At 39.9% G+C, this 23,186-nt stretch overlaps 2 protein-coding genes across 4 annotated transcripts in view; one reads left to right on the forward strand and one right to left on the reverse strand.

Moving 5' to 3' along the window:
* Nucleotides 1–3,116, reverse strand: part of EXD3 (exonuclease 3'-5' domain containing 3) — a 441,427-nt gene extending 438,311 nt beyond the window's left edge. For 2 of the 3 annotated variants that reach the window (XM_074210599.1, XM_074210604.1), the window contains exon 1: nt 3,078–3,116. The gene's annotated coding sequence lies outside the window, so the exon portion shown is untranslated. Of the gene's footprint in view, nt 1–2,817; nt 2,905–3,077 lie in introns of those variants that run through there. The other variant, XM_074210601.1, reaches the window with a different exon arrangement.
* An 8,228-nt stretch (nt 3,117–11,344) lies between these two features.
* The window catches only part of NOXA1 (NADPH oxidase activator 1), a 44,215-nt gene continuing 32,373 nt past the window's right edge, over nt 11,345–23,186 (forward strand). Inside the window, exons 1-2 of the mRNA XM_074210610.1 lie at nt 11,345–11,640; nt 18,699–18,781. Of these exons, the coding sequence (XP_074066711.1) occupies nt 11,467–11,640; nt 18,699–18,781 (257 nt within the window). The 5' untranslated portion in view covers nt 11,345–11,466. The remainder of the gene's footprint in view (nt 11,641–18,698; nt 18,782–23,186) is intronic.

Below are 23,186 nucleotides of genomic sequence, written 5' to 3' on the forward strand. Positions count from 1 at the left end.
TTTGTTTGAATTCTATGCCCCTTCCCTAGGGTAGTTTTCCTGTTTAGATTGTAAGACCACATTCCTCATTAATGAGGGTGGGTGGGTTGTGGGGGAGAAGTGAGTAGGATAAATGTGATACTTGAACCTTTCCCTTTTGCCTCAATCTCTCCAATTGTGGCCCATTTCTTGAGAAATGAATAAAGCCTTCACTTCATACCTTGAGAGATCTCCTAAATTTATTTAAGTGGCATTTGTCCCACACAAGAGGACTCACAAAATGCCCAAATTTCCTTCTTGAGAAAGTATGAACTTGCTCACTATAACCTTTCACATTTTCCTTATAACATTCTGCTCTAAAGACCCAAATTCTACTATCTCTAATAGGGATCCCATATCCCTCTTAGAATATGGTTCTCTAGGGGTGGCTAGGTGGCGTAATGGATAAAGCACGGGCCCTGGAGTCAGGAGTACCTGGGTTCAAATCCAGTCTCAGACACTTAATAATCACCTAGCTGTGTGGCCTTGGGCAAGCCGTTTAACCCCACTGCCTAGCAAAAAAAAAAAAAAACTTAAAAAAAAAAGAATATGGTTCTCTTAACTTCCCCCCCTTATATTAGAAAAAAAGAAAGAAAAGTTAAACTAAAAATCAGTCTCTCCTACTGTGGCTAAAACAACTTAAAACAACTGCTTTTCTTTGGAATTTAGTAAGACATGACACTCTTACTGCTTAGTTCTTTCAAAGAGCTATCATTAAGCCTCACCTAATGAAATGCTGAATGACCTAGGGCCAAGTAGTTGGTGACCCCACAGTAAAACAAAATGTGACAATGAAAGGATTCTTGGTCTGGGAATAAAGACCTAAACTCTGGCTCATTTGCTGCTGAGTGGTTTCAGTCCTGTCTCTTTGTGACCCCTGAACTCAGGTCACTGAATCAAACAGCAAGTGGCTTGCTCAGGGTCAATGTCTAAAGCTGCATTTGAACTCAGGTCTTCTGACTCCAGGCCTGGTGTGCTATCTACTGTGCTACCTGGATGTCTCTAAATCCTAGCTGTAATTATTAATTGAGAACACTTAGGGAGAACATGATAGCTGTCTTCAAGGATCTGAAGATGTAACAGTAGAAGGACTAGATTTGTTCTACCTGGCACCAAAAGGTAAAACTAGGATCAGTGGGTGAAAATTACAGAGGAAAAAGACAGGTTTGACAGGAAAAAAAAACTTTCTTACAATGGGTATGAATTACAAGTAGAATGAGAGCCTTCAGAAGGAACATTCAATAGGTTCTATTTTATCTCATTAAATAAATCTCAGTTTTCTCATTTGTAAAACTAGAATACTACTACCACTTATTGAGTCATAGTCATGAAAGTGCTTTGTAAATAGTAAATGCTATTTAAAATTTTACAAACACTGAAAAGTACTTGTTTTCCCATTGGAATAAATAAATACATCAGATTTCACCAGGAAAAATCAGAGTTAAGGGAACATTCCCTTCAGCTGTTTTACAAGCACGAAATTTAGAAATGATTAAAAATATTTGATTAGAGTTGGGAGAATTCTCAGAAATTACCTAGTACAATTTTTTTCCCCTGAGAATCAGTAAGGTGAAATGATTTATGCTCAATCATTCCAGTTAAAGACTGGACTAGAACCTCATTCTTCTGTCTCCCACACCCAAAGTTCTTTCCAGGATGCACACACAAATTGCTTTTTTAAGTCTGTTAAATATTCTTTCTCTGATCTTTAGAATCAGAGAACCTATAAACTAGCAGAGATTGAGACTATGTAATCCAACTTCATCCATTTAAAGATAAGATAGATAAATCCAAAGAGGGTAAGGAAATGACTTGCCAAAAGTCCATTACATAGGCAAGACAATGGAAAAAAAAAAAAAGCCTGGGTTGACTCTCAATTCAGAACTCTTTCAACTAAACAATTTAACCTTTCTTAAGAGAGCCACTAACTTGCCAATAAGCATTTTTCTTTATGAATAGAGCTAAAACAAATTTCTGGCCAACCCAAGTATACTGGAAAGAGTCCAATATCTGGAGTCATGTCATTCAATTCAAATATGTCATTTAGCCTCAGTTTATTTATCTGTTTAAAAAAAAAAGAGGGCAGTGGATAGAGCACTAGCCCTGGAGTCAGGAGTACCTGAGTTCAAATCCGACCTCACACATAATAATTATCTAGCTGTCTGGCCTTGGGCAAGCTGCTTAACCCCATTGCCTTAAAAAAAGGGAGGGGGGGGTTGTTGGACTGGATGGCCTCTGAGGTCCTGTCCAACCCTAGATCTTCAACAATGAAATAACTAGGAATTCTAAATTAATGCAGTTTCAATAGCTTCTTTCTGGATCGCTGTCAGCAAACCCTAAATAAAATGTGCAAAAATGTCACAGCACACACTCGGGGACAGAAGGGGGGGGGTACCTGATGATAGTCTCAATTACTTTCCTACTAAAACTGCACTGACACCTTATGGTGACACTAAATATTACAGTCACATTGGGAGCCGAATTCTCATTTTCCTCTCAATATTTGGGGGTTCAGCCCCCCCCCCGGGCCATTTCTTTTCAACGAACATATATACGGAACGCCTACTAGACCCTGTTTTAGTCTGGAAATATAATGGACAATACAGTCCCTGTTCTCAGGGAGCCTTCCATCTAACAGGGAGGAAGAGACACACATACAAATACATAAAAATACAAATCAAAACGTGGCCAAGGGTCCAGGAGGGTCGACCAAAAGAAATCAAGGCAGAAGGAACATTAAGATTTCAGGGGTGGGGGAGAAAGGGGTTTGGGAGGGCTGGGGGAGGGGAGGAGCAGGACCTCGGGGAAAGGGCGGACTCCCCCAGGGGCATCGGGCTGGCCCCGGCCCGGCTCTGCCCGGCGCCTGGCCGCGGCCCCTGGGCCCCGGGGAGACGGGAGGGGTGGGGCCGGGGGCCGCCAACAGCCCCCCGCGCCCCTCCGGCGATCCCGAGCTCCCGGCCCCTCCCCCCGGCCTCCCCGCCCCGGCCCCCCCGGCGGCCGCTCGCCCCGCGCCCCGCAGCCCCAGGGCCCCATCTCCCCGTGTGCCCGCGGCCACTCACGTGGAGCCGGCGTTCGGAGCCCGCGGGGCGGCGCCCTCTCCCCGGGCGGCGGCGGAAGGCGGCGGCGCGGCGGGGCTGCGCACCGGAATGGCGCCGGACCGCTTTTCCGGGGACACCGGAGCCGGCCCGGGCCCAACTCTCGTGAGGGCTCCCCGAGCCCCGCGGCTCGCCTGCGGGCGCGCGCCGAGCGCCGGGCCGGGAGCCCCGCCGGGGCCGCGCCAGCCCGCATGCCGGCCCCGGCCCCCGGCCCCGAGCCTCGCAAGTTTTACCCCCACAGCCCCCCCTGCTCTGCCCCTCCACACCCCGTCCCCTCCCTGCCCCACAGTCTGCTCCTGGCGCTCAGACCCCCGGCCTATCCTTACGTTATCCCTCGAAATTCCCCATAACCTGCTCAGTCTCCCTCTACTGTCCCTCTAAATTCTGCCATCCTCTATCCCCAAAGTCCGATTCCAGTTGTCTTCCCATATCCTGCCCCGCTATCCCCCTCCATTCTGTCTTCGGAGCCCCCTCATATCCTGCCCCCTCTGCCTCCCTCACTCAGGTCCTGGCAGAGTCTTCTCAGCCCCACCCCACCCCCGTCTTATGCTCTCAAAGTCCCACCACAAGGTGCTTAGCATCTCCTACCTTCTGACTCCTTGCCCTCTGTCCCTCTGAATCCCCCCATCCTGTCCCCTTAGTTTCCCCATATTCAGTTCCCTGCAGATTCCCTTCCCCCACCTCTTATCCCATTCAGTCTTCCCATATCCTATGTCCTCAGTCTCTCCATTGTAAGAAGGCAGATGAAATTCAGTTTTGTGCCAATAGTAATAAATCAAAGCGCTTTTATGAGGCCCTGAAGGCTATTTACGGGTCAAAGACCTATGGTGGATCTCACCTGCTCAGAGCAGAGTCTGAATAATGATTCCTCACAGGCAGAACTGAACCCAAGTAGCCAGCAACTACGTGACCAAGGTCTTCAATACCATTAGTCATGAGGGTTTATGGAAAATTAAGATATAATTTGGTTGTCCCGAGAAATTCATCAGAATTATACATCAATCTCATTGACTGCATGTTTGCCCAGATTCTGGACGGTGAACAATACTCTAGATTTCCCAGTCACCAGCAAAGTGAACCAAGGATACATCCTTGCTCCCATGCTTTTGAGCAGGATGTTTTCAGCCATGTTATCAAACATGGCCTCAAGGTCAGCTGTTGCACAGATGGCAAATTCTTCAACTTGAAAAGGCTACAAGCCAAGACCAAAGTAGAAGGAATGTTGGTACATGATCTGTTTGCAGCGGATGGTGCATTCAATGCAGCCTCTGAAGCTGAGATGCCATAAAGTATGGATCAGTTCTCTACTGTTTGAGCCAGTTTTGGTCTAACAACACCAAAAAAAGGTGCTTCATCAACCAACACCACACCATCCATATGGGGAACCATCAATTACAGCAAATGGAGAAGGTCTACAGTGGCAGTGTCATTTCCCAGGAGGTTCATATTGACAATAAGTTTGAGACACACATTGTCAGAGCTAGTTCTGTATTTGGGAGGCTCCAAAAGAACGTGTGGGAGAGAAAAGATATTAGACTGACTACCAAATTGAGGTCTACGGAGTCATTGTATTGACCTCATTGCTATATGCTTGTGAAACCTGGACAGTCTACCAGCACCATGCCAGGAAACTGAATCACTTCCATTTAAATTGCCTTAGACTGAGGTCCTTTCTTGAGCTAAACTGCCAGGCTTTCAAATATTATTATAGAGAATGCAATTATGATGGACTGGGCATGTTGTTAGAATGCCAGAATTACGCTTTCCAAAAATATTATTTTACGGAGAGCTCACACAGCACTCACAAGGAGTTCAGAAGAAGTGATACCAGGACACCCTGAAGATCTCTCTTAAGAACTTTAGAATTGGGGGCAGCTAGGTAGCTAGATGGATAGAGAACCAGCCTTGGAGTCAGGAGGACTCGAGTCAAATCCAGCCTCAGATACTTAATAATTACCTAGCTGTATGACCTTGGGCAAGTCACTTAATCCCATTGCCTTGGGAAGAAAAAGAATATGTTACCATTTAGCAAAATTAATGTGAGATGCACAGATTTAGAGAGTCCACCCCAAATGGATACTCCAAGCTCTTGTATTGATGTCTGATCAACCACTGTCAGACTCATTTCAATTTATCTCTAACAGTGATGTAATTTTGATCCTTTTTGAGAATGAAGGGTAACAACCAACCTTTATTTTTATTCTAGCCTTAAGTATTCCAACCCCCTAAAAAATACCTAGAGCCCTGTCCCCTCAAATACATCTACAACCATTTTCTCCCTTAGATGTCCTCTAATACCCTGCTTTCTTGTTAGACTTCCCATTCCAAATCCCAAATTGGTTACCAACCCAGGGACACCATATACATTCAGACACATAATTTTGAGTCTCTCCCAAATGTGTCCTGTTCCTCTCAGAGAGATGGAAAAGGTGGGGGAGGAAGGAAGAAGTATTATCCGGCACCTACTATTGTTGCAGGAAGATTTGCTAGTTTCTCTTGAAAAACTCACAACTCTGACATCCCCATCCCCCGATATCCCTTGCAGTTGTAAAAGAAAGCAGATTTATTAAAAGATCATTTCAGCACAAAAGAAAGGGAAAGATAACTAAGAGTTCCTTAAAGGCCCCATGGTTTTGGGTGCAGCAGTTTAACCAGGCAGGCCAACAGATTTAAATGAAACAGTAAGTTAGAGACCATAAGTTTAAGAGAGAATTAAAGTTCTTTAAGAATCAGAGCCAGAAATGCTCCAGTTCCTCCTTAAATACCCGCTTCAGGATCCATGGGAGGTGTGGCATTTTGGGGGTTACTTTGGGGCTTGTATTGGATAGATAGCCTTGGCTGTAGGATGAGCCCCTACTTGGTTTAATGTGACATACTGTAGTACCTGTGCAATCTAGAGTCTAACTTGATCCACTAAGTGAGCACGTGGCCAAGATCAAAGTAAAGATCAAGTTCAGACAAAGATTACAAAATTTGTTTCCAATTACAATATTCGTCGATGCCCATAATTCCCAGCAACACTATGGGCCAGGAATAGTGCTAAACACTTTATAAATATTTCATTTGATTCTCACAACAACCCTGAAAGGTAGGTGCTGTATTATTCCCACTTTACAATTAGGGAAGCTAAGGCAAAAATAAGTTAAGTGATTTGCTTAGGGTCACATTTGTCAGACTGAATTTGAACCCAGGGTTTGACTCCAGGCTCTGAGCCCTATCCACTGTAGCGCCTACTTAACCAACTAGAGCATTAAGGACTTAGTTTGTGCTAGGGACAATCTCAAAGAGCTTATATTCTAATAAGGAAGTTGAAAAGGGAAGGTTTGGGGGAGGAATATGTATCCAGGTCAGGGCAAAGGCAGTTGGTGAGGTAATTAGTGAGCGGGTAGAAAAAGGGAGAGTTGCTGGAAATGAACACAATTGGAGCCCTAAAGAAATGGTGGTTCTGCCTAGGGACTCAGTAATCAGGAAAGTGGTCATTAGAGCAGAGCAATCTCCAGTGTAATGGCTAGGGTTGAGAAGGTGGAGAATTCAGAGAGGCAAAGGACAAAGTATGCCTGGGGCTCATCTATCTTTAGAAGCCTATTAGAGCTTCAAGATCGCTGAATCTGAAGGAGGGGAAATATTGAACAGAAAAATATGTTTTAGAACCTATCTTCTCTAAACACACCACTTATCTTACATTAACACAGACTTCCCCCTTCACCCCCCTATTCTATCCTCCAAGCTATGGAGATGAGATCAATGAACTTTCAGGGGTACCTTGCCCCTCCCAGGCAAACACAGTAAATCCCTGCCCCCAGTTACAAAACAAGCCTGGGTCAACAAATCCATGAATCCTTGCCTTAGCCTGAAAGGATTAAGTTTCATCTACATCTCCCTAAATATCTTACATCTGTTCTTTTTTTAATTCTAAGTTTTTGGTTTTTCACATCTGCTCTTTTTTTAATTCTAAGTTTTGGGGTCTTTTTTTTTTTTTTGCAAGGCAAATGGGGTTAAGTGGCTTGCCCAAGGCCACACACAGCTAGGTAATTATTAGGTGTCTGAGACTGGATTTGAACCCAGGTACTCCTGACTCCAGGGCCAGTGCTTTATCCACTGCGCCACCTAGCCGCCCAATTCTAAGTTGTTTTTTTAAGAAAGATTTTATTGATTTTTGAATTTTACAATTTCCCCCCTATCCTTGCTCCCCCCCCACAGAAAGCATTCTATTAGTCTTTACATTATTTTCATGGTATACACTGATCTAAATTGAATGTGATGTGGGCAGCTAGGTGGATAAAGCATCGGGCCTGGAGTCAGGAGTATCTGGGTTCAAATCCGGCTTCAGACACCTAATAATTATCTAGCTTGTGTGGCCTTGGGCAAGCCACTTAACCCCATTTGCCTTGCAAAAAACCTAAAAATAAATAAATAAATAAATAAATAAATTGAATTTGATGAGAGAGAAATCATATCCTTAAGGAAGAAAAATAAAGTATAAGAGATAGCAAAATTGCATAATAAGATTACGGGTTTTTTCCCTAAATTTGAAAGTAATAGTCTTTGGTCTTTGTTCAAACTCCACAATTCTTTCTCTGGATACAGATGGCATTCTCCCTTTGCAGATAATCCAAAATTGTCCCTGATTGTTACACTGATGGAATGAGCAAGTCCATCAAGGTTGATCATCACCCCCATGTTGCTGTTAGGGTGTACAATGTTTTTCTGGTTCTGCTCATCTCACCACTCAGCATCAGTTCATGCAAGCCCTTCCATGTTTCCCTGAATTTCCATACCTCCTTCCATACCTCCTGGTTTCTAACAGAACAACAGTGTTCCGTGACATACATATACCACCGTTTGTTAAGCCATTCCCCAATTGAAGGGCATTCACTTAATTTCCAATTCTTTTTTTTCTTTGCAAGGCAAATGGGGTTAAGTGGCTTGCCCAAGGCCACACAGCTAGGTAATTATTAAGCGTCTGAGATCAGATTTGAACCCAGGTACTCCTGACTCCAGGGCTGGTGCTTTATCCACTGCGCCACCTAGCTGCCCCCTTAATTTCCAATTCTTAACCACCACAAATAGTCACCTCTGCTCTTTGAGTTACTGCCTACATAACCTCACTTTCCTGCCCCTTGAAAAGCTCACTCACAGGGGCAGCTAGGTGGCATGGAGGATAGAGCATAGGCTGGGAGTCAGGAGGACCTAAGTCCTTGGGCAAGTCATTCAAATTCTCATTGCCTTAAATAAATTAAAAAAAAAAAAGCTCACACACTCCTTAGCTGGGGATTGCTTGTCTTCCTTTGGGAGGGCAGCCTACAATCCTTTCTTACTTCTAACCTTTCCTCTTTACTCATCCTCTCATGACAGCTTTTGTCGTTGAGGCAAATGCAGCTGCTACATTTAGCAGGCTTCCAATTACCTTCACTCTCTTTTCCTTAACTTCTGCTAAACATAGAAATACTTAAACCTTTTTGTCCCTAAAATTTCTCCTGGAATCAGGTCAATCTTTTACATGAATTCTTTCTTGTTCCACCTGAATCTTTTTCTGATTTCATTTTTCCTGGCATCATTTTGGCATCCCTGTATAGCTGGGCATCAGCTCTGACTCCAGGAGAAGGGCCCTGATTTATCTTCATACACAATTCCTCTCAAAATATTTCTCCCTCTCACAAACCTTATCTCAGACAATCTTTTATTCTTCAGGTTACTTCAGAGACCCTCACCCTCTTGAGATATTCACCAAGCACATTCCTACTTTTTTAAATATCTAGCCTTCTGCCCCTCCCCCCCCACAGATCTTCCCTCGGATATTCTTCCATATGTGTTCCTTTTCTCTCCCCTCAACTGCCCCATCCATATGTATAATTCCTCCCTATTCCATACCCATAAAATAATCAAATGAAATCCTTCTCCATTTCATTTAGTAAACAATAACATTTTTTTTCAAATCTAAACCATGTCCTTAAAAATCCTCTCAGCTCATGGCAGGGACTTAGATGTCAGGGAGCACAGGGGCTGTGGCATTCCAGTCTTCTTTTAAAAAATGAACCAAAGAGTTCTTGTTTTCTTCTATACTTTAGAGATGATGTCAAGACCCTTCAATCCCCACCCCTGACAGAGCAGCTTGATAGCATTGTAAAGGCCTCCAGAGAAATGTCAAACACTTTTGTTGGAAAGTCACACCATCACTGTCATGACAGCATGTGAAAAAAACCTTTCCTATTAAACCTATTTTACAGGTCCATCATGGAGTGATTCCTGTTATAACCTTTTAAGCCCCCCCAAACCCAAAGGTTATATATTAGTACAGTAGAAGAGTTAGGAAAAGCTGTTGGTATTCAAAATTTGATCTCTCACTCAGCTATTTGACAGTTTGCTTTTGTTTCTCATTTAAAAAATGTTTTTTATTTTTCTTGTCTTTTGTTTTGAAATTACATTCATTTCTTTTTTAAAATTTTATTTATTGATTGATTTTGGAATTACATTCATTTCTTAATCTTCCCTCCTCTCCTTTACATAGTGAGCCCTTTCTTATAGTACAAAGTCAAAAAGGAGAAAAAAAAAATCAGTTCAGTAAAACCAAACAGTATATAATATTGTGAAGAACCATGGGAATTTCCACAAGAATGAGAAGGGAGATTGTTAGTTTACAGTATGAAGGCTAGGATCTGCCTGTATTAATGCCTATGGGCAGGTATAATGACAAAAAAATTAGCCCCAACCTGATCAAAATCTGAGATTAGATCAGGTCTACCCCATCTAGTTCTGAGTTAACCTAAGGTTTCTGTCCTTCTCCTTTGTACCTGCTCAGGGGAAAGGGAAACTATATGGGGGTGAATGTATCAATTAGATTATTGCCCTGGCCAATGATTGGCATAAAGAGGGAGGAACAAGCCTTTCAAGCTGCATATAAGACTCAGCATTATTATGATGCTGGGAGGCCCCTTTCCATAAGCAAGGTGGTCCTTCTTTGCAAAGATGTCTTGATAAAAGCCATTTTAATCACTCTAGACTAAAATATTTTTTAATGATAAGTCATTGATAACAAATATTTTTTTTAGGTTTTGTTTTTTTTGCAAGGCAAATGGGGTTCAGTGGCTTGCCCAAGGCCACAGAGCTAGATAATTATTAAGTGTCTGAGGCCGGATTTGAATCCAGTTACTCCTGACTACAGAGCTGGTACTCTATCCACTGTGCCACCTAGCCACCCCTGACAACAAATATTCTACAACTAATCCCTTACCTCTTAACCTCCTCTGGGTCCAAGCTTGGTCATTGGAATTATCCTTGTTCAATTTTATTTTCTTTTGTTCTTATCATTTATGTTGTTATGCTCTTACATATTACTTTTCTGTTTTTTTAACTTCATTCTGTATCAGTTCATATAAAACTGTCTTTCTCTGAATTCTTTATATTCATCATTTCCTGTAATAGTTATTGTATTATATGGATTATCTTAGTTTGTTTAGCCATTCTCCAGTTGAAGGGCATTGACTTTGTTTCCCTTTCTAAAGGGCTACAATGAATAATTTGGCTTCTATGAGACTGTTCTTTCTATCTTTTACTTCCTTAGAGTATATGCATAGCAGTAAAACTTCTGGGCAGCTGGTTGGTGCAGTAGATAAAACACTGGCCTTGGATTCAGGAGAAATGGAGTTTGAATCTGGCCTCAGAAACTTGACTCTGACTAGCTGAGTGCCCTTGGGCAAGTCACTTAACCCTGATTGCCTCACATCCAAGGCCATCTCCAGTCCTCTTGAGCCATATCTGACCACTGGACCCAGATGACTTTGGAGGAGAAAAGTGAGGCTGGTGACTTAGCACAACATCCTCCTCGCTCAAATCCAATTCATGTGCTTCTCATGGCATCACCTCCTTACTGTTGTGGATCTTCTTTGACAATGAAGAACAAATATTATTATCACTTTAGCACTGCCATAGATAGAAACCACAGGTGAGAGTCTTATATAGATGATGAAGATCTGTCCAGAAGTGAAAAATTTTATCATTATTCACACCCCTCCCCCACAACAGCCACGGAGAAACAAGACCTTTTCTCTAGTTTAATCTAAAAGGCAGGTGTTCTGGATCCTCAGCAATTGAAAGATCCTTTCAGCCAGCCCCCTTTTACACCCCTCTCCACACCCACCCACAGAAGCCTCCACCTCTTACTTAGGTAAATAGAAGGGGCTTTATTTCCTGCTTAGCACAGATTCTCTCCCCGGTTACCCTGTCTTCTGGGGAGTGTCAGCCACATTCCTCTCTCAGCCTCGCCGCCTGCCTGACACCTGCCTGCTATAAGGTGCTCATCCATACCTTTTCAAAGAACTCTTTATTTCCCACCCAGTAGCTAGGGTCATCCTTAATGTCATACAGAGATTTGGTGCAAGGCTGGCATGATGCTGTCCAGGCATGGGATAGGAAGGATTGGACTTTGGCCTTGGAACTATTCTTCAGAATTAAAGAGCCTTCTTCCAAGATCTGCTTCAACATAGCTTGTGTGTATCTGCTAACTGGGAATACAGAGGCAGCCCTGCAGGTGAGTGGGCAAAGGAATGGGAAGGGTAGGTACTAGTGAGGCCTAGGATTACATTCCAAACCTTATAGTGCAGAAAGCCTGGGATCAGGAAGGATTAGTCAGCAACTCAACCTTCTGATCTTCCTGTAACTTCCAGGAAAGATGGGTTCAAGGGCATGTGAAATAAGAGAAAAGAGAGAACCTGGATGAGAGAGGGAGGCCATTCATTCAAAGCACACCCCCACAAGGGACACAATTGGATGTTCCCATCGCCCCCTTCCACTAAGGCTACAACTTGCCCTAGATCTAAACTAAAATGCATTAACTTACATGGAAATGTGCTTTGTGTGACTACACATGTTTGACCAATGTCAATTTGCTCACATGACTACATGTGTATGATCTATGTCAATTTGCTTGTTTTCTCAATGAGTTAGGGGGGAGATAGAAAATTTGTAACTCAGAATTTGAAAAAAAGGATATTAAAATTGTTTTTTACATTGATTTGGGGAAAATAAAATATCAAATTTTTTAAAAATGAGGTCTTACTAAAAAAAAACCCTAAAATGCAATTAGACCAAATATTTTTTAAAGTTGAAGCTGCTATCATCTGAACTTTTTGCTCTCCTTTGAGACATGGATTGACCCCATCTGTGGGCATATGAATGAGGTCAGTTAGAAAGACAAATGTGAAACACTGCCTAGAGCAATGATAGCTAATTAATAAATGTTTGTTGAATGAACTTGAATTATATGCCCCACAAGACATGTTTCAGCCATCTTCTTGAGTTCCTACAGATGATAGGAATAATTTGAAAACTGGAATGGGTATGTAGGAGAGGGTTATAAAACAGGCTGGGAAGAGAACACAATGTTAGAATATAATCCAATTATTAAAACTTCCAGATGCTTTCTGTCCCCTTTTTTCATGCTTTGGGCAGAAAGTTTTTTAGTCATTTTTTAAATATATCTCAGTCTCCTTGGCACACTAGCCCCCAGGACTGAGTCATGTTCTTCTGTTATTCTATGGTGAAGGATTGTAATTGTGACTATGGGATTCTAGTTCCTAGTCCATTGTTTAATTGTGACCTCAGACAATTCAGCTTCTCTGAATCTCAGTTGTTTTATCTGAATGATGGGAATAATAACTCCTTACCCAGTTACATTTGATTCAACAGTCATTTATTGAAGTAATGAATCCTGGTTTCTGTAAATTCATCAATCTCCCTGAGTTCCATTCTTTGTCTGAAGGATTTGTTCTCCTCAGAGAGTTTTCTTATCTCTTTTTCCATCTGGCCCATTTTGTTTTTTAAAGCATTCTTCTCCTTAATAACTTTTTGAACTATTTTATCCATTTGACCTAAGCTGGTTTTTTAGCATGCTATTTTCTTCAGCATTTTTTTTTTGGATTTCCTTGACTAGGCTGCTGGCTTCATTTTCATGTTTTTCCTGCATCTCTCTCATTTCTTTTCCCACTTTTTCTTCTAACTCCCTCATTTGATTTTCAAAGTCTTTTTTGAACTCTGTCATAGCCTAAGCCCAATTTCTGTTTTTCTTGGAGTCTTTAGATGCAGGAGCTTGTGCTTTCTCATCTTCAGACTGAGTGTTTTGATCCTTCTTGGGCTCATATGCAAAATATTTCTCAATGGTGTTCCTCTTGTTTCTCTGCTTGCTCATTTTCCCGGCCTGAGCCTGGTTTTGGGGTGCTTCCTGAGCTTTTGGGACACTCCCACAAGGATCTCAGTGTGTGAGGCTCTGTCCTCCCTCCTGGTCTGTGAATGATCATATATGACCCTTCTGCCACAGGGCTGAGGTGGAGGGGGCCCCTGCTGTTCTATGGGGGGGGCCTAGACTGGGATCAGGATCTGAATGTGGTCACAGCCCCAGAGTCCTGTTCCAGGGACAGAGGACAGAACTGGGCAGTCTCTCTCTCTTTTCACTCCCCTCCCTAGGTTCAATGGGCTCATGCCCTGGGGGCTCCTGCTTACCAGCTCCACCTGCTTCTGTTCCTGAATCTGGGCTGCTGAAAGACCACCTTGCTGGCTGTGTGCCCTGATGGCTGGGCTTCAGGTGCTCGCTCTGGCAGAGATCCCCTGCTGTTCCCCAACTTTGTGCCTGGTGCTCCCTGGGGTCATAGCTCAGGAGATTCCCCGCTGCTGTGAGCTGCAGCTCCCAATGCCCTGGGGCTGCCTCCGGGAGGCTGAAGTTCTTTTGCTCTGGCGGGCCACCCCTCCGACCCCGGGGAGCAGAGCCTTTCTGCTCTTTTCCAGGTTACCTTGAGTAGGAGAACTGCCTCCCAGGGTCCCTCTGTGGGTTCTGTCTCTCGAAAGTTTAGTGAGAGTCCTTAGTTTCGAAGTTTTATGAGAGAGCTTCTAAGAGATGTTGCTCTCTTGTTGCCATCTTGGCTCCACCCCTCAACAGTCATTTATTAATCAACTAATCAAAAAGAAGTCATTAAGGGTTTACTGCATATCAGACACTATGCTTAAATCTGGGGATACAAAGAAATGTTTAAAAAATATCAGTTATATTTTATATTAAGTGCCTGTTTATTATAAAATTATTATACAAATATGGTAGAAAGAGCTTAAATTCTAAGGCAAGAGAACAAAGTCATATTTTAGTATAAACAGGATAATGCAAATAAATCTTAAGTAGAAAAATACAAGAAAACTAAAGAGCTGGGTCACTAATAATTGAGATGATCAGGAAAGACTTTACATAGAAGGTAATATTTGAACTCCCATCTTCAAGGAAGAGAAAATTCTATGAGACAGATGTGAGGAGAAAGTACAGTCCGGGGGGGGGGGCAGTCAATGCAAAAAAGCAGGGAAAGGGAAAATTAAGTGTTGAAAAACCAAAAAAAGACCAGTTTGTCGACATCAAGGAGAAGAGGAGAAGCTAAGGTCAATGATACTAGGTAATAGTTTGTACTTTATTCTTAAGATAATAGAGAGTCTGATTAAAGGGAGTGGCAAGGTCAGAAATATATTTGAGAACAATCATTTTGGCAGGTATGAGAAGGATTGACTGAAGGAGAGAGAATTGTGATAAGGAACTCAAAAGACCATTACAATAATTTGGGTGATAGATGGTGAGGGCTTAAACTAAGGTGGTTACTGTATGATAGAAATGTTGAAGTAAAAATGCCAAGATTTGGTAACTGATAGGATATATGGAGTGAAAGAGAATTGAGGAGTCAATGATTATACCAAGGTTATGAATCTGGGAGACTGGAAGAATGGCAGTACCTTCCACAAAAATCTGAAATTTCTAAAGAGGAATGGGTTTGGAGGGAAAGATAATGAGTTATTTTGATTGTGTTAAGTTTGAGATGTCTCTGAGAAATCCAATATGAACTGTCCAGAAAGCAATTGGGTCATTCAGGGTCAAAGCTCAGGGTAGAAACTAGAACTGGAAATATAGATTGGTCTTTTGTCTGCATTTCATTGTTGACATTTCAAGCATTTGTGACTCTTTATGACCCTGCCATAAATAAGAGGAAAGAAAGTAGAGGAAGCAAAGATAAGACAGATTCTTCTAGGAATTTAGCTGTGGAAAGGAGTGATATAGGTTTTAAGGGAATGTCAGAACTTGTGGAAGTCCTTCTTTTGTCTTTTTTTGAAAAAAAATGGATTATTTTATTTTTCCATAATTGCATGTAAAAACAATTTCTAATACTCATTTTAAAAAAATTTGAGTTCCACATTCCCACCCCCTTTTTGAGGAAAACTAGTAATTTGATATAGATTATACATGAGCAGTCATACAAAACATCCATGTTAGTCAAAGAAAAATAAGAAAAATAAAGGAAAAGTATTCAGATTCTATCATTTTTTTCTCTGGAGAAGGAAAGCAACTTTATGTTAAAGTGGGGCTCATTATCCAGAGGCACCTTCCTAAATTTCAAGTTTTTTGTGCAACTGTCTTCAGAGTACACTGGCACAACAGAACTCAGGACCTCAGTGGACCTGGGACCAAAATTTCTGGGTAGAAAAGAGTGTTTGTGGTTCCTTACAGCCTAGAGCTCAGGCCAGGAGAGTAGTTAACACATTTCTCACTAGATTACACTATTTTGGAATAACCAAAAACTTACAGAATTCCTATAATTTTCTCTAAAGACACCACCACATTCATATACCATATATCATTGTACTATTGATGAGAGCTATTAAGCAAGTCTTTGCAGGCTTTTATGAAGTCCACCTGTTCATGATTTCTTACAGAACAATAGTACTACATTACATTCATATACCACAATTTCTTCTGCCATTTTTTCAATTGATGGGTATCCCTTCAATTTCCAATTCTTTGCCATTACAAAAAGAGCTGCTGTAAATATTTTTATACATGTAGGACTTTTTCCTTTTTTATGATCTTTTGGGATACCGATCTAACAGTGGTTTGCTGATTCAAAAGGGTATGTACAGTTTTGACATATCATATTTTTGCATCTATCTTTGAATCTTCTGTACTCCCTAAATCTGAAACATCCTTCTCATTTTCTCTGACAATCTTATGTCCATTATTTAAGATTATATTTAAGGTTATTTAACATCTGGCTTAAAGCTCCTCTTGCCCAAGAAAGCTATTCTATTCTTATGTCTTCTTTTCTCCAAATTTCCTCAGTACTTAAAATATATACAATTTCATAAAATTTTAGAGTGAAAAGATATTTTGGAGGTCATTTTAGTAGAAGAGAATCTCAGAAAGGTGATATGATTTCCTCAAGGTCATAATAAGGCCTTAAATCTGTCTCCTGACTTCCCAATATATATATTTTTTTAGACTCGATATATTTTCAAAATATCTTGCTGTCTCCTTTTTACCATGGGCTCACCTTTTGACCTTTCAATGACCACAGTCAGCAATTATCAAATTAATTAAATCAGATCTTTATTGACACTTATTTTCCTCAACTAGATAGCTTCAATTGGTGGCTGCTAGCTTCACTAAAGGCACATTTAAAAGAATATTTCAGTCTGGAAAAGGGATCAATTACATCTACTTTACACAATTTGTTATTTAAAAACAAGGGATAAGGGGCAGCTAGGTGACATAGTGGATAGAGCACCAGCCCTGGAGTCAGGAGTACTTGAGTTGGCCTCAGACACTTTATAATTACCTAGCTGTGTGGCCTTGGGCAAGTCACTTAACCCCATTGCCTTGCAAAAACCTAAAACAAACAAACAAAAACCCAAACAAAAACAAGGGATAAATATTTGGTTCCAACACTGTGTTTTTTTTAAATATTCCCTGAAGCTGTGAAGAAGAGGATTTGAGGTCTAGAATTGCAAAAAAAAATTGAAGTAAATAAACATTCCATTATGTTGAAAACAGGACTACTAGTACAAATGAAATCCAACTAATTTGATACTTATATTTTAAACTGAAGCATATTGCCAAGGAAGAATTTAAGATTAGTATAAAAAAATTTTTTTAAAAGAGAAATTTATTTCCCTCCTCTTGGTAGAGAGGTAGAGAATTACGGTGTATAATGTTATATACATTGTCATACCATATCATTTGGTAACTCCATTGGTTGGTTTTGCTTTGCTATTTTTTTATGAAATTTTTCTTTGGGGAGATTGAGGGGATGTATAGACATTACAAAAATATATCGATAAATATTGATATATTGAAAAAATATCATGAAAGATGGAGTAAAGAAAGTTGATTGATCTTATAGAAAAAGTAAAGGATAACCAATTTTCCATGTACTGCATTTTCAAAGTAATGTCAAAGGATCTAGAAAGAGGGCCCCTAGACATTAATGCACAGTTAGTGGAATTGTGAACTGATCCAACCATTCTGGAGAGCAATTAGGAATTATGCCCAAAGAGTAATAAAACTAATCTTAAACCTTTGTCCCAGCAATACCAATACTAGGCAAAAATCCAAAAGAAATCTTAAAAAATGGAAAAAATCCACAAAATATTTCAAAATATATTCAAAAATATTTATAACAGCTCTTTTTGGCAAAAACTGGAAATTAAAGGGATGTTTGTCAATTGGGAAATGGGTGAACAAGTTAGAAGTACTATTGTTCTATAAGAAACCATGAGTGATTAGACTTTAGAGACTAGAAAGAATTACATGAACTGGGGCAGCTAGGTGGCACAGTGAATAGAGCACTGGCCCTGGAGTCCAGAGAACCTGAGTTCAAATCTGGCCTCAGACACTTAATAATTAACCTAGCTGTGTGGCCTTGGGCAAGTCACTTAATCCCCCCTTGCCTTGCAAAAAAAAAAACTAAAAAAAAAAAGAATTACATGAACTGATGGCTGAGTGGAGGAATACACTTTACACATTAACAATAACATTGTGAGATGATCAACTATGATGGACACAGCTCCTCTCAGCAGTTCAGAGATCTAGGACAACCCTGGGAGATTTGTTATGGACAATGTCATCCATATCCAGAGGAGAAAAAAAAACAAAATCACAAAATCTGAATGTATACTACATTCGCTTTTTTCCAAATTTCTCTTATATTTTTCCTTCCTATCTCATGGTTTTCTTTTCCCTTCATCCTAATTCCTCTTATATATAGTGACTAATATGTAAATATGTTAAACACAAATGCACATATAAACTTTTATCAGATTGAACAGTCTGCCAAAGGGAGGGAGAAAGAAAGGAGAGTGGTAGAAAAATGTGTAACTTGTAAATTTGCAAATGGATGAATGTTCAAAAACTACAATAGCATTTTAATTGGAAAAATAAAATAGCAATTAAAAAAAAAGAAAAGAAAGAAGGCCCCTAGCATTCTGGGTAGACCCACTATCAAATATTTAGATACTAGTTTTGCAGAATGAGAGGCCATAGCAGAGTGAGATATGCATCACTGAAGGGAATACCCAGAGAATTCTGCACAAATCTGAAATGAGCTTATAGAATTTTCCTTATATCACTTTAGAAGACTGGTTCCTATTTATATTTTATGGAATTGCTTGCATTATTTTATTTTTTATTATTATTTTATAAATGTTCCATGTTATATTTAGCAATATAAATACCCAAAAATGACAGTTCTTTTATGGAGCTTAGCATTTTGATGTCTTGTCTTTGATCCTTAGGCATTGGATCAAACAGTGTCTAAGGATTCTTGTCTGGCTGTTGGATTCTTCCTGAGAGGAGTGGTTCACTTTCAATTAGAAAGGTGAGTACAAAGTCTCCTTGTTTCTTTTCTTACAGTCTATTGTTCCTAACATACCTTGTTCTTTCTACTCTTTCTTCATCACTTTTTAAAGCTGGCCTACCTTACATGCCACTTTGCTAGTCATTCTGATGGCTATGATCTCTCTCTCTCTCTCTCTCTCTCTGTCATTTCAGAGCTTACTAGACATAGTTGTGAGTTCTAATAGAAGAATAGTGTTCCATGACATACATATGCCACAGTTTGCTAAGCCATTCCCCAACTGAAGGACATTTACTTGATTTCCAATTCTTTGCCACCACAAACAGGGCTGCTATGAATATTTTTGTACAAGTGATGTTTTTACCCTTTTTCATCATCTCTTCAGGGTATAGACCCAGTAGTGGTATTGCTGGATCAAAGGGTAGGCACATTTTTGTTGCCCTTTGGGCGTAGTTCCATTAGTGGTATGTAAAAAGACCCTAGGAAAACATCATAATCTTTTACTGTTTTTCCTTGTTCCAAGGGAAGTTTTATAGTTAGGAGTCTGGGAAGTCTGAAAATGACTGTGGTATTAAAAAAAAAGTGTATTTATAAAACAAACAAAAAGGAGGTTGGGGCAGCTAGATGGCACAGTGGAGCACTGACCCTGGAGTCAGGAGTACCTGAGTTTAAATCTGGCCTCAGACACTTAATTGCCTAGCTGTGTGGACTTGGGCAAGCCACTTAACCCCATTGCCTTGCAAAAACATAAATAAATAAACAAACAAACAAGAAAATAAATGAAAGAGATGTTCAGCTCAAATATTTATTAGGGTCTTACTGGAAGAAAAGTACTGATCTAGGAAGTAGTTGTGTAAAGAGAAAAATAAAAATAGTTCCAACTTTGAATGATTCAGTCAAGGCATAGATGTAATAAAGTATACAAGGCTATGGTCAAGCATGCAGCAAGGAAAGGAGCTTCAGGATTTCCTTGTCTAAATAAGTGAGTCAATTGGGAAGCCTGTAGTGCTGTAATTACTCCAGGAAATGTACTTCAAAGGTGGAATTTCTAAATGCTTCTGGGATTGGAAGGTGGGAATAGGAGAACATGTAACTAAAGATTCATAGATAGGTACAGAAAAATCAAGCCACAGGGGCTTTCAACCTAAGATAGACAGACAAGGAACTAGGAAATCAGAGATGAGCTCATCCTTGGGACCTTGGAGGCTTGGAATCACAGGAAGAAGATCAAGGCCTTAACTTTTAGAACTACAAGAAGCCCTGGTAGGACTCCAAGGAGTAAGGTGCATAAGCTGTGCCACAAAGAAGACTGTTTCAGAATAATCAAATACAGCTGCTGACTGGGAGTGATAGTCTGGACAAGAAATGATTAGGATTGTGGCATTCTGGTTAGAGGACAGATATGGGAGATATTGTAAAGAAAGCAATGACAGCATTTGGCAGCTGAATTATTATGTTAAAGATATTTCCTGCCTCTCCCATTTCCAAATAAATTGATTAGTTGTCCCCTTCCCTTTTTTTTTTTTTTTGGTAAGAGTAAAGAGGAGAGAAGAAGCTCAGTCTTTCCTAACTTTAACAGTTATCTTTTAAAACAAGATTTGTCAATCTTATTACTTGTTATACTTAAGATGCTTCTGTATATAAATCCTAAATCCTATCTCCTTATCTAACTACTCCTTCTTCCCTTTCCCTGCAATCAGAACTTCTTTTCCAGACCATATTTAAAAAAACAGAGTACTCTCCATTAACATACTAACCATTATGTGACCTAAAACAGAGTACACTCCATTGACATCTTAACCATTATGTGACCTACATGTGTGCCAGAAGGTTGTGTCAGAAAATAAAATCTGAAAGGTCACACCAAAATGAGGTGGTTTCTAATTTGAAAACAGCAATGAATCATGCATCTGTTGACTGAGGTCTGATCAAATTGAAGAAAGACTCATCCTCAGAAAATTGTCCACTAAGGGATGAATTATTTTAGTTGTTTCGACTCATGAAACCTTCTATTAAGGCAGGAAGAAGATTTTAAACTGTCATTAAAGTTCTTAAGATGATAAAATCAGGGAAGGAATATCAAACAGGGAAGCATAATCTAGTTATAAAGAGATATTAAGAAGACAGAAAGAGAAGAAATAAATCCCACATATATCTCCAGACCAGGTTTGCAGGTACCCTTAAATTCCCCTAGTTGGGACACCTGTGACATGGGAGGTGAGGTGAGGAAGAAGGTAAATGTGAAAGGCACTCTACCATCCAGCTAGAAAAGTACTTCTTGTGAACAGTCCATGCTAATAGGTAGTTTCTAGCAAGACTCTCAAGCAAGTCCTAAATCAAAACTACTCATTCACTATAAGAACACTACTTTCATAATAGGATGAAATTCAATATAGTTCTAACTATATTTGATATTTTACCCATTTATTCATCACAATCTCTTCCATATCTCTCTGTATCTATACAGAATTATTCATCCTTAATCTTGTTTCATCCAAACTTTCATTTTTTGAAATAGTTTATTTATTTTGAGTTTTACAATTTTTCCCCTAATCTTATTTCCCTCCCCCCCACCCCCCCACAGAAGGTAATTTGTCAGTCTTTACATTGTTTCCATGGTATACATTGATCCAAATTGAATGTGATGAGAGAGAAATCATATCCTTAAGGAAGAAACATAAAGTATAAGAGATAGCAAGATCAGACAAGAAGATATCAGTTTTTTTCTAAATTAAAGGTAATAGTCTTTGGTCTTTGTTCAAACTCCACAGTTCTTTCTCTGGATACAGATGGTATTCTCCATTGCAGACAGCCCCAAATTGTCCCTGATTGTTGGACTGATGGAATGAGCAAGTCCATCAAGGTTGATCATTGTCCCCATGTTGCTGTTAGGGTGTACAGTATTTTTCTGGTTCTGCTCAGCTCACTCAACATCAGTTCAAATCCTTCCAGGCTTCCCTGAATTCCCATCCCTCCTGGTTTCTAATAGAAGAATAGTGTTCCATGACATACATATGCCACAGTTTGCTAAGCCATTCCCCAATTGAAGGACATTTACTTGATTTCCAATTCTTTGCCACCACAAACAGGGCTGCTATGAATATTTTTGTACAAGTGATATTTTTAACCCTTTTTCATCATTTCTTCAGGGTATAGACCCAGTAGTGGTATTGCTGTATCAAAGGGCAGGCACATTTTTGTTGCCCTTTGAGCGTAGTTCCAAATTTCTCTCCAGAAAGATTGGATGAGTTCACAGCTCCACCATCAATGTAATAGTGTCCCAGATTTCCCACAACCCTTCCAACAATGATCATTATCCTTTCTGGTCATATTGGCCAGTCTGAGAGGTATAAGGTGGTACCTCAGAGTAGCTTTAATTTGAATTTCTCTAATAAGTAATGATTTAGAGCAAATTTTCATATGACTATGGATTGCTTTGATCTCCTCATCTATAAATTGCCTTTGCATATCCTTTGACCATTGTCAATTGGGGAATGGCTTTTTTTAAAAATTTGACTCAGTTCTCTGTATTTTTAGAAATTTGTCAGAAACATTAGTTGTAAAGATTGTTTTCCAGTTTACTGCATTTCTTTTGATCTTGGTTACAGTGGTTTTGTCTGTGCAAAAGCTTTTTAATTTAATGTAATCGAAATTATCTAGTTCCTTTTTAGTGATGTTCTCCATCTCTTCCTTAATCATAAACTGCTTCCCTTTCTATAGATCTGACAGGTAAACTAGTGCTTGATCTTCTAGTTTGCTTATAGTATTGTTTTTTATGTCTAAATCCTGTATCCATTTGGATCTTATCTTGGTATAGGGTGTGAGGTGCTGGACTAATCTAAGTTTCTTCCATACTAACTTCCAATTTTCTCAGCAGTTTTTATTGAAGAGAGAGTTTTTATCCCAATAGCTAGACTCTTTGGGTTTATCAAACAGCAGATTACTATAATCACTTCCTGCTATTGCACCTTGTCTATTCCACTGGTCTACCACTCTATTTCTTAGCCAATACCAGACAGTTTTTGATGACTGATGCTTTATAATATAATTTTAGATCAGGTAGGGCTAAGCCCCCTTCTTTTGCTCTTTTTTTTTCATTAAATCCCTGGAAATTCTTGACTTTTTATTTCTTCATATGAATTTACTTACAACTTTTTCTAACTCATTAAAGTATTTTTTTAAAATTTTGATTGGTAGGATACTAAACAGGTAGTTTGGTTTTGGTAGAATTGTCATTTTTATTACATTAGCTCAACCTGTCCATGAAAACTTTCATTTTTTGTTCTGTACTCAGCCTACTGCCATGCTTGAAAGGTTTTCTTTTTTCTCCTACCACATCAATTGTATAGTTTTTGTCCTTAGTGTCCTACTATGGCTCTTTGTTGTTCTAAAGGGTAAGATAAAGAAAATCCTACCCTTTGCTCCA

Source organism: Macrotis lagotis, chromosome 1 (genome assembly GCF_037893015.1).
Source record: "Macrotis lagotis isolate mMagLag1 chromosome 1, bilby.v1.9.chrom.fasta, whole genome shotgun sequence".
Taxonomy (NCBI): Eukaryota; Metazoa; Chordata; class Mammalia; order Peramelemorphia; family Peramelidae; genus Macrotis; species Macrotis lagotis.